The 14,114-nt window shown below is 33.3% G+C and overlaps 1 protein-coding gene across 1 annotated transcript in view; it reads right to left on the bottom strand.

Moving 5' to 3' along the window:
- Positions 1–11,883: 11,883 nt before the first annotated feature.
- LOC124371147 (nucleosome assembly protein 1-like 1) overlaps positions 11,884–14,114 on the bottom strand; it is a 29,877-nt gene continuing 27,646 nt past the window's right edge. Inside the window, exons 8-9 of the mRNA XM_046829461.1 lie at positions 13,288–13,407; positions 11,884–12,294 (exon numbers count right to left, since the gene is read on the bottom strand). Coding sequence (XP_046685417.1) covers positions 12,131–12,294; positions 13,288–13,407 — 284 coding nt within the window. The 3' untranslated portion in view covers positions 11,884–12,130. The remainder of the gene's footprint in view (positions 12,295–13,287; positions 13,408–14,114) is intronic.

The following is a 14,114-nucleotide window of genomic DNA, read 5'->3' on the forward strand; positions in this document are numbered from 1 at the left end:
TACTCACTTCCATCAAGAATACGATGCAGAAAAATCATAAACCATGTCAATTAAATTCAACACACATTTCAGTAGACAGTATAAAACAAACACACACACACACAATCTTACATAAAATATCATATTGCAGTGTTTATTTTTATAACACTGCACATTTTCAATCATAAACGTTTCTTTCCACCAAAAAGAAATACAGCGTCCTTGTTCTTGTTCCAGTTCCAGGTTCCATGAATATCACTCACTCGGACCTCTAAAAAACAAAAACTGAGGTCTTTGACGTTTAAATATGTATACGAGCTCCTCCGGTTTGTCTTCAATGGGGTGATCGTGACAGGCGGAGAGAAAAAGTGGGGATGGAGGGGCCCCTCCTGCCAACTAGAGATAGCCCGCGTATTAGAATAGTGGAATAAGCAGTCCGCGCGTTCTCGCTCTGTACTCCTCTGAATTTAATAGAGCCTGGTGGTGTAATATGTATATGTATGTATATGTATAAATGTAATATATATATTACATTTTCAAAGCTGGATGCTGCAGGATGCAGCGCAATTAAATTTATTTCATTGAACCGTGATTTTACAACGTAATTAATGGCAGGCAATTACTCTTGTCTACATACAAATAAACCAATACAACGGAGTATCGAAATACCAAAAAAGACGTAAGGAAGTCTAATGTAACAAAGTAACTTCGTTACATTCAGTGGCGTAGCTATAAAACATTCGAGGGTGGATTAAACATCCAGGAGGATTAAAAAGAGCCCTACTTAGCATAGTAGTTAAAGAATTTATCTTCAGGGTCTCCAAACACAAAATCAACAATTATGTTGAGTTTTTTAATTACATCTTTCGTATTAAAATGTAAACCAATAAAATTGTTTCGTAACATTATATTTGGTTCATTGCATTTTCCAACTGCCTTAATCAAATAAATAGTATAATTTGTAGGTTACATTACTATTAGTTAGAAATTATTCGATAATTTCCATGTACTATAGATCAGATCAGCAATATAATCGCGTACGCCAGACGACACAAAATGACACTTATCAGGCTTGGTCGAAGTTGCATGCACAATTTCAAGTCTATAGCTTATTTCTCATTCTCTATATATCCAACAAACAGACAGAGAAATATATTGCTATTGCTATAAGTTAAAACTTGATCGTAATAATTTGAGGTTATTAAAATATGAATACTTAACAAAGTGTTTCAAATACTAAAGTTCTCAAAAGAAAAATACGATAAGATATCAAAGGACATGCCACAGAAAGGAGATATGAGTCAACCAATACTGCAACCCATTGATTGATTTTGTCATATTTCTATAATTATGTTTTTGGTTAAGTAATTATTAATTTATTTACTACAAATTAAGGACTCCACATTATAATATGTTGCTTTTGTCCTATTAATTTGAATATATTCCAATATCACAAAAAGATAACTGGATATGGTTATAGTTTATATTTATGGCATTTTATGTATACTGAATTAGCTTTAGACTTTGAAAATTATATAATGTGTTTTTTATTCAAATTTGTTTTATTAAAGCTTAGTTTAAATGGGTAGATTTATCGTATTTGAATTTATTTGTTAATTTCATTTGCTTGAGTGTTGTTTTCTTTTGTTTTTCTAAGAAAGTTGGAGCCTCTACACAGGCAGTTCCTTGCCTTTTGAGGTCCTATTTTGTTTTCTTGAATTTTGTTTATTGATGTACCCTAGCTGTATTAAAATAAAAAAAGACATGTTCATATTTCTTTAATAAAAAGTAACATTGTTTTATTTTTTATTATCATGTCAATTGTGTCTACAACTAAGGAGCAATGTTTGTGTTTGTGCTTAAGGTATAAATGATGTTTATATAATTTTACTATTGTACATATTTTCAAGAAAATAAATAATTTTTCTATTCTATTCTAGATTATGACATTTTATTCGTTGTGCACCATCTCACATTTTGTAAAGTATCTTTGGAGTTATAAAGAAAGTTCAATATTAATATAATTAATTCGATATAATTTCTATGTTTTGCAGATATGTTCGGATATAAAACGACTCATTAATTCGGATATAAAACGACTCATTAATTCGTAAGATAATAGAAATCAGAACCGTTCCGAACTGAGGTCGCTATCAGCCGCATGTACAGGGTTTGTCAGGAATGTTCGGGATTTATCGGTACTGCTCGGCTCTGCCCCCACTCTTTCTCTCCGCCTGTCACGATCACCCCATTGAAGACAAACGGGAGGAGCTCGTAATATGTATGGCAGGTTGCAGCAAAAGCTAGTACCCAAAGAGGTAGACTTTACTATAATACTGTATAATGATTCGGCTTTTCCAACAGTTTTAGAAAATAATATGACACATTTTGGTGCCGTTTCTAGTTTATCTGTTCTACTAGTTCTTTTTTTCATGATAAAATCTTATAAAAGCGCTATGTTTACCTGAACCAATTTTGTATTTGTGTCAAAATAAGCGGAGCTATTAAATATCGGTTGGCTAACTTATGTCTGCTTTGATGTATGTACTCAACTAGTAGTAGGTAACCTCACAGAGTAGTTTGTGAGTCTTTTTTGTACAGTTTGTTAAGTTTTATATATATACATATGTACTATATATGGTTAATGTTTCAGTGATTATTGCAATGGATACATTCACTTTGGAAAACAATTCTGGACTCTGCTCTGGTTGAAGATTTCCAGGATGAAGATACTGCTAAGGTCACGGATATAGAAATTGACGATGAAAAGGAAGATACTACTAACAGATTTAATGAGGTATTTTGTCAACAATATCAAACCAATTAAAAAACAGAGGAGATATGATAATAATGAGAACTGATTGATCACTGTTTTTAATGAAGTGATTAAAGTATATTCTACAATCGACACCGATATTGTAGAAGTATTTAACACCAATGATACTTCTTTTAGACCAAGTACTATTGAGTAGGCCTGGAACAAGTTCTAAAGCAGTAGCCCTAGTCAGTTACTAAAAGAAACCATACCTTGCACTTAAAAGATGTTTGTTTATAATATAACAACAAACAAAGTCTAGGTCAAAGACATGTCTACAAAAAATACAAAGAATGGACACATCTTGAGAGCTCAAGGCAATAAAATATTCAACTGGAATGACAGCAAAATTGTATTTCTCTTCAAACTACCGCGAAAATAAAGTAACGACGCCCGACGGTGAGAAGGGCGGGATAACAGCTGACGTTCCGTGCCCGACTGTTCCAAAACTACAATTAAGGGATGGGTGATGTAGATCTTGCGGACCGCTACTCAGCAATATATTGTGTGAAAAGAAAATCCCGCAAATGGTGGCACAGGTTTCTTTTTAAGTTGGACATAGTATTTGTAAATGCATTCGTAGTGTAAATAAACTTTTTCGAGAAATCAGTCTCTTCGAACTTCGACGGAGTGTTGCCTTTGGCCTCCTTACTTTCAGCCCATACATGAAAGGATGAAAGGGCTAAAGCGTTAAAAGCACCAAATCATCCAGACAACAAAACAAGAGGAGAAAGGCAGACTACACAGTCTCTAAGGAAGTCCGCTTAGGGAACCGAGGTGTTCATTGCCCTAAGATTTATGAAACAAGAGGAAGGCGTTTTTCTTTTTAGTGCGAAGTTTGGAGGGAAAACAAATTTGAATCAATACCGTTCAGCAAGTGTGACTATTACCAGACTTATATGTGGTACAACTACAAAAGACTGCTTTTAGGCCATGTATTTTAGACCACAGAATAGAATTCAACACCTGACTTCATCAATACACTTCTGAAGTGTTTTCTGCAAAATCTTAAAACTCTTTACAGCTCTCACACCCAAACCATCAGCCACGCTACACAATGTGACCGAGACCCCTTTGCTTGACCACGAACCTATCCCATACAATCCAGATCCTTCTGAAAATATTATAAAAAGTCTGAGTACCACCATAGAAGTCTTAGAAGCGGAGGTTAATCTGTTGTGGCTTCAGATGAGCCTGCCAGTGAGACATCTCAGCTGAACCAATCATACTGGTTGGACTGGTTGTGGATGTCCTCTCCAGAGTTATCGTTCCTCTGAAGATCTCCTCTAAAGCTGCGGTACCGGACCATCATCAAGGAACACCAGCCTAGCCGCCTCAGCCTAACCCCAGCCGCTCCTGATCCTGACTCACGAAAGCTTTGCGAACGCCGTGAAAGACACCGGACTAGCCGCAACTGAACGAGAGACTGGCCCTAATGAAACAGTTTTGAAACTTGTATTTTAGAGATCCCATTTCACAGCAAAGGGCAAGATTTACAGACCCAAATTGGGAAAAGCAAACTAATTCAACATTTCAAGATCAAGGTTATCTTAGACTGCTCCGCCAAAACATCCAGTATGCATCTAACAAATTGGACAAAATTCAGCTCATGTGTAAAGAGCTGAAATCAGATATTCTCGTTGTAACCAAAAACGGTTTTAACAGCGAAAACCTTGACCTTGTAAAATTCCAAATTGTTAAGGGGGGGCGAAATCCCATTTACCTGTAATGCTAACATAAGGTACATTTTTTCAAAAACTACTAGGCCTATTGCTTTGAAATTTTTGCCAGTTGTTTATATGCCTTTCATACATAGCCTGAGTTTTTTTTAGGAAGTTCTATAAAAAAAAGTTATGATTTTTTCCCCGTAACACCTAAAATTTTTGGATTTTTTTGCAGATTTTATTTTTTTGTAACCAAATAAATTGACTTTGGACCACAAAAAAAAAACTCAGGGTATGTATAACTATTACCTAGATATTGTGTAAAAATTTGAACTCTCTATCTAAAGTATTTCCAGAGAAAATGTACCTTTTGTCCAAAAAATAAAGATTTTCGGAAAACGGCATATTAGTAAAAATATTTAATTTTTTGCCTACCTAATACATTCCACGATCATATGATGGGGTTTCTTCTAAATTTTCTTCAAGTTTTCTTTTCCTCAGCTTCTCCTGTCTTCTAGCATTCCTCAAAAAATCAGAAATAGCCACTTCAGCCCTACGGATGCGCTCATTGTCCAAAAATTCCATTACCGAAATCATCCGCCGACCTGGTTCAATTCCCAAAGACTTCAAAACTTTGCATTTTGTGATCATTGTAACTGGCAATTAGCTTCAAATACACCAAGTTCTAATGTTTTCAATGACACAAAGTTGTTTTTGGGTATTCTAGTCCATATAACACTGTTGACACTCTCATTCACATTTTGTGTCTTGCCGTGAATACATTTTTTGCCGGTTATATTATTGATCAGGACTGTTTATTGTTTTCACAGCTGACAGAAAGCACATTATGCAGTCGTGCCAACATAGAAAACAATAATTAAGAAGTATTAGAAGCAGGGGGAAAGCAAAGTAGTATATACAAAAATGTCACTGCGCGTGAGAAATGAAAAGAGGCCTCTGTATTCATTTGTTTCGATTTTTTTTAATAAATTGCCTAATAGTAATACCGTGTTATATATCACTATGTTCGTAAAAAAAATATCTTTCAACTAATAAAATTAAAAAAAAATGTCAAAAAGTTCAATTTTGACCTTACCGCCTCCCCTTAAATGCGTACTACCGCCAAGCCTCCAAAGGAGGAGCTGTTACAATTTTCTTGGGAGAAAATTTAATTTTCATAAAATTTCCAATCAAAGAAATATCTGCAAAATATTCTGAAGCCGTTGGGATCAAAGTCCAAACTGTCAGGTCAACATTAATAGTGTTAGGTATGTATAGGTCTACAGTGAAATCGTGCAGTATACTGTAGACACGACTCTGTTTCAGAGATAAATCACAAGATTGTTTGGAACAAAAACGTTTGTTTATCTCAACAACTGTGTTAAACACTTTAACAGCCTCGATCTTCAAATAAACTCACCTATACCCAACAATTTATCGTACAACAACAAGTCACCACAAACCTAAGTAATCTTAGGCCTATCGAGTTAAACAATTGTCTATTGAAGATACCCCTGAATGTTAATTGTAAATGTTAGCCCTACTCCAGCTGAAAATATCGAACTTTCTCATGATAATGAAGTTGTGTGTGAAACCCCTAATGTTAGGAAGACATGCTAAAATTACTAAACCTACAGATTCTGATCTTAGGTGGAGTAATGTGGATAATCAACCACAGCTTCCAGTATTTGATTAAATGAGTGGTGTTAGGGCTGCAATGGATGAAACATCGATATTTTTAAATTTTTTGTCTGACATGTTGATTCGTTTATTCAAGTCTGAGACTAACAAGTATGTCTAAATTGTAACTGATGAACTAAAACTTACACTTGAGTTGAAAAAAAAAAAAAAAAAAAAAAAAAAAAAAAAAAAAAAAAAAAAAAAAAAAAAAAAAAAAAAAAAAAAAAAAACAGTATGGGGAAAGTGGGCAATGTTGAAGTTACATGAATACGTACACTTTCTTTTCAATTGTATATGTTCATTGTAAAAAACCAAAACTGAGTGATTATTGGTCTACTGACACATTTATCAAATCAACTTATGCAGCCTCAGTAATGGGTAGAGAAAGTTATTTTGCTATTTTAGCAAATTTCCACATAAGTGACAACTCAACTTATGTCGCATACAAAAGCCTGGCCATGATCCCATGCACAAACTAAGACCATACATAGATCACTGATTTGCTACCTACTCTCAATCCTTTTATCCTGCAGAAAACTCGACTATCGATGAAGGAGTGTGTGGTTTTAGGGGTAGAGTGAGGTTTAGGGTTTACAATAAAAACAAACCGGAAAATATGTTGATAACTGGTACAGTAGTGTAGCTGTAGCCCATAGCCTAAATCGACATACTACTCATTTAGTTGGAACGCTAAGAAAGAACAGGAAAGGAACTCCAGTTTGTGTTACAAATGCAAAACTGAAAAAGGGAGGTGTTTTGGGGAAACAGAGCAATACCAATGTTGTCGTCCTTAAGTGGAAGGAGAAAAGAGACGTAATGATAATTACAACCCAACACACCGATGAATGTGTTGAAGTTCCCCTAAAGAGAGGAACCAAAACAAAAATGTGCAGTGAAATAAGGCTGTCTTTCATTGATTTATCTGACCAACTGGCTTCCTCCTTAAGTCCTCTGCGTCGCAGTGTGAAGTGGTACAAAAAATTTGTGTTTGAACTGCTTCTTAATACAGCTGTGGTCAACTCCCTTCTACTGCTTAATATTGTCAACGCACGACAAATGCAAATCACTCAATTTAGAGAGAAGAATTGTAGTGGAATTCGCTAATATGAAATTTGAGCTATTTAATGCAGCCAATATATATCTACCCCTAGTATATGTTTTTTACAGTTAAGAAATTGTGTGCATAGAAATTCCCACATGATATGGCGTTAACATTGTCATGTAAAAATAAATTGGTAGACCAAAAGTTCTTACTGATTCTGTTAACTTTAGGGCAATATATGTTGTTAAATTAAATTAAATGTTAGGTTTTTAATTTAAACCGCCATAATCTGTACAAATTGAGTAACGTTTATGTTAACGCACTCAAAGACACTAGCTTGTGAATTACTATCTTGTATACAATCATTTTAAGTAAGCCATGTTTCTTGTAGAACAGCACTATGTACTTTTTAGTTGTATAATAACTTAACAAATTCTGTCCACTTAGGTCGAAAAGACCTAGCATTCCATTGTATCATAATTATGCATTACTGTTAAACTGTAGTGGGATAAAACTACATTATGCCAGTCGGTGACTAGGCCTATTTACTTCACCACTATAGTATTGTTGCTTCTACATAAGTTTGCATTTTTGTCTGATAAGATTTTATTAATTTTGTTCTCTAGCTCTGTAAAAATGCTATCATTTAGGTGTCATTCATTTTTGAAGTGCCTGATGATGAATGGAATCATTGATTCCAAAAGACCTTGCAATAAAATAAATATTGAAAAATTTGTGTTTATTTACCAATAATAGTAATTTAAGTAAGTGTAAAAAAACGTGTTTATAGTTGGTCTCTTTAATATTACATTTAAGCTCTTTAATATTTGCTTTAACGTCTAAAAAATCCACTTCGCCATTCAGGGGCAGTAAAAATGTAGTGCTTTTAATTTTACTTTTTGTAGGTTTGTTACTAGGCTGGATATTAGGATAACTATATATGAATATGCTTTGCTTGGGTTTCCCCTATATTGCTTATTGTTATGTCTGTTTGGATATTTAACGAGACTTAGGTCTGTACTAATTATTAAATCATTATTAGCGTCCTCAGAAAGGTTGACAAACCTAATACTGATAGTATTCAGTTTTGCTGTTTAAATCCTTCCTTAACTGTAATGGTATAAGACTTTATAGGAACCCAACTGGATTCCTATGACCTGCTTTTATATTTAATAGGAAAAAAAACTTGCTAGCATTACAGTAACCTTCTCTGTGAACATTCATTTGTTCCTTAATATTAACCTGTCTCACGTATTCAGGACACTTTCTTGAGTTATTCCTATGTTCACCAAAGCAATGAATACACTCACCTTCATGGAAAGGGTCTGAGCAATTCCGACATATTCTGTAGTTCTTTCATGGAGTTGGCTACATAGCCATATATGAAACAGCGATAACGCTGTAACTGGTATATTGCAGGGTTTATACTTTCATTAAAATGTGATTAGGATTAATTTCTTTAGTTAGGGTTTGCGAGTCAAAAACTATTTTTATAAACTTAGTGTTGATTAACTTCTTGTTAAAAGTACGTTTGATTCTAAATGCTTCAAGTATGAGACTTTCACTTATCGCTTCAGATATCATGTCAGTTTCAGTACCTTCCCGGTCAACGAAAACTTCTCCAACAGAGTGTACTCTAAAGGTAGGTATAACAATTTTGTATTGTTTTATGTTTGACTTAAAACTAGGATATTTTATTGATTTTCAAGTTACTGTTATATTTGTACCAGAATTTTTAGTATGATCAATATCAGGGTTGACCTTAAGGATTTTACCAATTTGAAAGGAGCTGATTTGCTTTTTATCTAGGTGTTGAATAATAACCTCGAAGGGACCAAGTTTCCTGAGAATGTTTTACAGGAGCCATGTAAAGTTTCTTTTGATCAGGGGATCCTGTTTTGTTCGGAAATGATCAGGTTGGCTTCACACTTTCTTTTAAAGAGTCTGATTTACTTTTATAATATCTATTTCTTTAATATTGTTACCTACAGAAGTATCCATATTATTATTTTGTTTATTTAAATAGAGTTTATATCTTCAAGCTGTTTTGTTAGATATATTTGAAACTGATCTTGCAGCCCAGCCGCCTGCAAATGTTTGTTACTTTTTGAATTAAAAATATTTTTTATTTAACAGTAGCAAATACACAATAATACTGTAGGGTTAGTCACAAATTGGGATTAAACAAACTGTTGTAAATACATACTACACAACATATAAACAGAAAATTGTGATAACGGAATAGGTGCTGCCTATTCTATTCCTCAAAACTATATGTAACCAAGTTCTCATTGTATAAATATAAGTTATATGGTAGAATTGAAATGTATCAATGTTTTATTATTTAGACAATAATTATTCTGTTATGTTATTTTTACAGACACAAACTGCATTAATAGCTATTGAAAATAGTTATAAAGGTCTGGCAAATTATAGTATTGTGCTATCAATAGGTTTTGAATATCAAACAAAATTTAGTTTTATGATGGATACCAGGGCAAATAAGCATTATGGGTAATAAAAAATTTATAAGTTTGCCAAAGAAGCTATTTTAAAAGGTTATGAAAATGAAAAATATCACATTCCACTTGATGACCAGAGCATTGCAAAAAATAGTTTAACGCATACTATTAAGTCAAAATAAAGCTGGATTTTGCACAAAAATTGTTAACTCAATACCAAAATATTCTTGGCTTAACAATGTAAAATTGAAGATTTGAAATAATTAACATATGCAAAGCTAGATTCAGTCCTCCAAAAATAAATAGTAACCTTTTCAAAATAGCACAATATTTCACAACTTTGTCTTAAATATTATTTTAGGTCATGAGGAAACATTAGTACACACGTTTTTTACTTGTCCAGAATATGAATATGCAAATAAAATTTTTAAACAAATCAGAAACAATTTTGGAATCAAAGATCAGAAGTAAAGTAAAGATGTCTTATTTTACCAGGTGAAGTTAGGGCTAAGAAGCCCTCTCTAACACTTAACCTGGGAACCAATAGCTTAAAGGAAACGGTTTGAAAATTGATAAAAATTTTACAACTAAATGATTATCAAGCTTTGAAATAATTTAATAATCTTTTTAACTGAAGTTTTAAACTAAACAAAAAGAAGAATTATATGTATGTATCTTGGAAACTGTTCTTAATCCATCGTTTTCCTTTTTTGGATAGCAATGCTTGAAGGGGTCCCTGGCAAGAAGTAACCTCAAACTTTCAAAATATCTGTTGCCCCATCTATACTAAATTTACTTTATACTTTTTTTGAAGTAATTAACAACATAAAACAAATAGCAGAGGTGCATAGCTTAGAGGTATTTCCTTATGCTTTGGCACATACTCCACCTAGTCAAGAAGGTTTCATATCTTCAGACACAGATAAACAGCAGATTTCAGCTGTCACTGTGTTACAGCATACTCGGTTGAAGATTGAGCTTCACTCTCTTCGAGTACGATCCCAGCCAGTGTAGGAGACTATACTTGACTAGTAAACATTCCTGGCTAAGACTTACAACTTAGCCCATTTCATTATGAACTCTTACATGTTTAAAAGCTTTTTCTAGAATAAAGCGACTCACCTGTGGTTGAACACTTACTACCACCTGATTATGTCTATCCTGTCGAGGAATGACAGTAGATATCCAACCGATGCCAGGAATGCATATAGCATACAGTAGTTTCCTGCTAGTGGAAGGACACTACGAAAGATATGCAATCTGTGTTTACTAGAAAAGAAACATATACTACTGCACCTAAGTCCGGAACAGGCTGGTCTGTGCTTGGACACTCGTTTTTTTTTTTTCAATTTCAGTGCAAGATAAATAAATATGTAAACTTTTGTTAAACAACAATGCAGAACATATTCTAGTATTCAATGTATTCCAATTGCTTTTACACTAATAAAACAGTGAATTGTAGCAATGTGTCTTTCATTCATCCTGACAATCTATTATTAGCAAGGTTTTCAGTCATGAAACAGTGACAGTATGAAAAAGAAACAATAACTACGAACGATGATGACGACATCCGATATAGGTGGGGAAATGGCTAATCCTTTATACTCATAAAGCCATTTAGTGTGGTTGTTACTTATCTCTCCCTTGTCTCATGAAATCTCAGATAGTTGTCCTCTCAGCTCGCCGGGCAACATGTAGTGGACTGAAGAGTTAGCGTCTCCACTCAGCAACCATGCACATCAGTTTAACTAGTATTTAAATGGCAGAATTTGACTATTTAGTTCCCTATTAGGGCGAGAGTTCGCAACATTTTCCAGCTACAACTGGATAATGATTTAATTCGGGCTATATGTTATGGTCTTAAGGGCCGAATTGAATAGGGAGCTGAGGGACTGGACGTGCTCAAAAATCTTTGACATGAGTAGACAAAAAAGTGCAAAATGTTAACATTCAAAATTTGCCTTCAAAAGTGCTAAAGCTCATAACTAGTTATGTTAAGTGCCAGTACATGTAATTTAATGTACATAATCTTTCATGTAAGAGAAACATATTTTCAAAATAGTACTTTTTTCCAGACTGTCTGCCTCATACTCAACACAAATGGAAGAAATTGGTGACAGCAAACCCCACTAACTTCGTTTGTGTTTGTATGTGTGTGCGTCTGCACACCCATGTGTAAAATTCACGTAAAGCTAATTCTTAAAGTACATGAACTCATGGTATAAAAAAGGAAAACTCATATTAAAAAAATTATTTATATTTTATATGTTTCCAAAAATAATAATATAGTTAGGGTAAGCAAACAATGTGTTACACATCAATGCAAAACATAAGATTAAAAATATGCTTAACAATAACAATTTGCTCTTTGAAATGAAAAGTGGTTTTCACCAATTACATGTCTCCAAGATAAGAAAGAGTGTTGATTAACAAATTATTATTAACATTTTGAAAGTATCACCGGCTACGATTCTTTCACTTTCAGATGTTACTGTTGTTTGCATTCTGCTGGAGTGCCATTCTTTTTCGTTTTAGGTATTCTCGGGTCGTTGGGATCAAAATCGGGATCCTCTTCATCACCATCTTCATCCTCCTCATCCTCATCTCCATCCTCTTCTTCCTCAAAATCTTCTTCATCATCCAGTGCCTCTCCTAAAATTGAAAGTGTTATGAAGTGAAACCAGATAAATAATTCTAAATTAAGAGGATCGAACAATAAATCCCAATAAAACCACAAAAATCCCGAAATGTCTAATTTTTTTGCAAACAACAACGAATTATCCAATTCTATTTCAGGCTATGTGAAAAACATGTTAATTTATCAAATTTTTACCTATTTTTGTTGTCTAAATTATTACACTTGTTTTACGGGATGTTAAATCTGTGATAGAAGTAGGCTATTTAATTATAAGAAGTGACATTGACCATTATGTTGTCATAAATGCTTAAAGACAATTAAGATTTCTTGTTTATCACAAAGAAGTTCCAATAAACATGTGTTGGTTCTCAGCCTGTCTTTCTGTAGGTTATTTTCTTTACTTAAAAACTCAAAGCTCATATAAGTTTAGAGTTTGGTTCTCTGTATATTTATTTGTCTAGACCCAACTTAAGAGCCAAACATAAAGTATAAGGTTTAACTTATCTTTTGTCTGTGGTTTAAAATCTTGGGACATATAAACATGCAGTTTTAAAACAACCAGTATTTTGAAACTAATTAATAATTTTCTTTATTCTTAGCTCCAAGTCATTTTTGCCCCTAGAGGACTCAAGCCTGGCTAATAAAACACATACAGATACAGAAACAGTAAACTTATCATACCCTACTCATGGTTATTAACATATTTCGTTTTCCTTGAGAGAAAAAAAAAAAAAAAAAAAACCGGATAGTTAGTAAACACCCTGTAGCCTATACCAATAATTAACACATTCACTGATAAAAAAATACCTTATGATGAAATTCCAGGAACAGCAACAAAACAATTTTTAACATTAAATTCATAAAAATGTGACTTCATCGGTTAGGTCTCCGATCGGAGACAGCAATACCTGGAAATAGTATAGTTAATTCTCCGATCAGATGTGTTAACAGTGAATGTGTTAAGTTGTGATCTAAAAAAGAAAATATATAGTAGGTTACCACCTCACCTGTAAAATAGAGGACTGCTCTAGGAACAATTCTTTCTCGGATGTAGTGACCTATTTCAAAATCACTTGTCAGCAAAGACTGTGTGTCTTCATCAACATCTGCATCGGGATCTTCTGGCACTGTTGAAAAAAAATCATAATAAAATATAGGCACTCAATTACTTTTTACATTAAACCTAGTTTCAAATAAAATTGTATTTGCAAGTTCTAATTAGATCTCTTCAGTCTCAACCATGAATATAAAACTGACAAACAATCATGCATTTATATCTAACTTTGTTAATTCTAACCAAAAACTGAACATGATATTGGACTTCCTCAAAACTGATAAGATAAAAGAGTCCTGCCATGCAGCAGGTAATAAATCTAATACAGGTTTGAGCTTGTAAGGAAAGTTGTTGTTTATTGAAGTTATTTATCTTCTGAATGTGGATGTTAACACTTATTTATACCACTGCTTTTAAATTTGAATATAGACACATATAATTTAGCTTGACAGCAGTGGTTTGAAATACAACCATTATAAAACACATTCAATGTCACTATCATTTAAGACCATGCACTTTCTGTTTTTAAACGTATTATTGATGAAGTTTCCACAACTGTTTAGTGAATAAGGTGTACATACCATTTACAGTATTCCATGTAATTTTATATCTATGGGGAATTTAGTGCAATTCTTAGGAGTGGAAGCTCAAAAAATGAAAAATATTCTTCTCAGTTTCTTATCGAGATACAATAGAGAACTAGAGACCCACAAAACCAAATTGTTTAAATATTACTTTTCTTATGAATTTTGTTGTTTATAAATAAAAATGATTCCATAT

Source organism: Homalodisca vitripennis, unplaced genomic scaffold, assembly GCF_021130785.1.
Source record: "Homalodisca vitripennis isolate AUS2020 unplaced genomic scaffold, UT_GWSS_2.1 ScUCBcl_928;HRSCAF=3893, whole genome shotgun sequence".
NCBI classification, from domain to species: Eukaryota; Metazoa; Arthropoda; class Insecta; order Hemiptera; family Cicadellidae; genus Homalodisca; species Homalodisca vitripennis.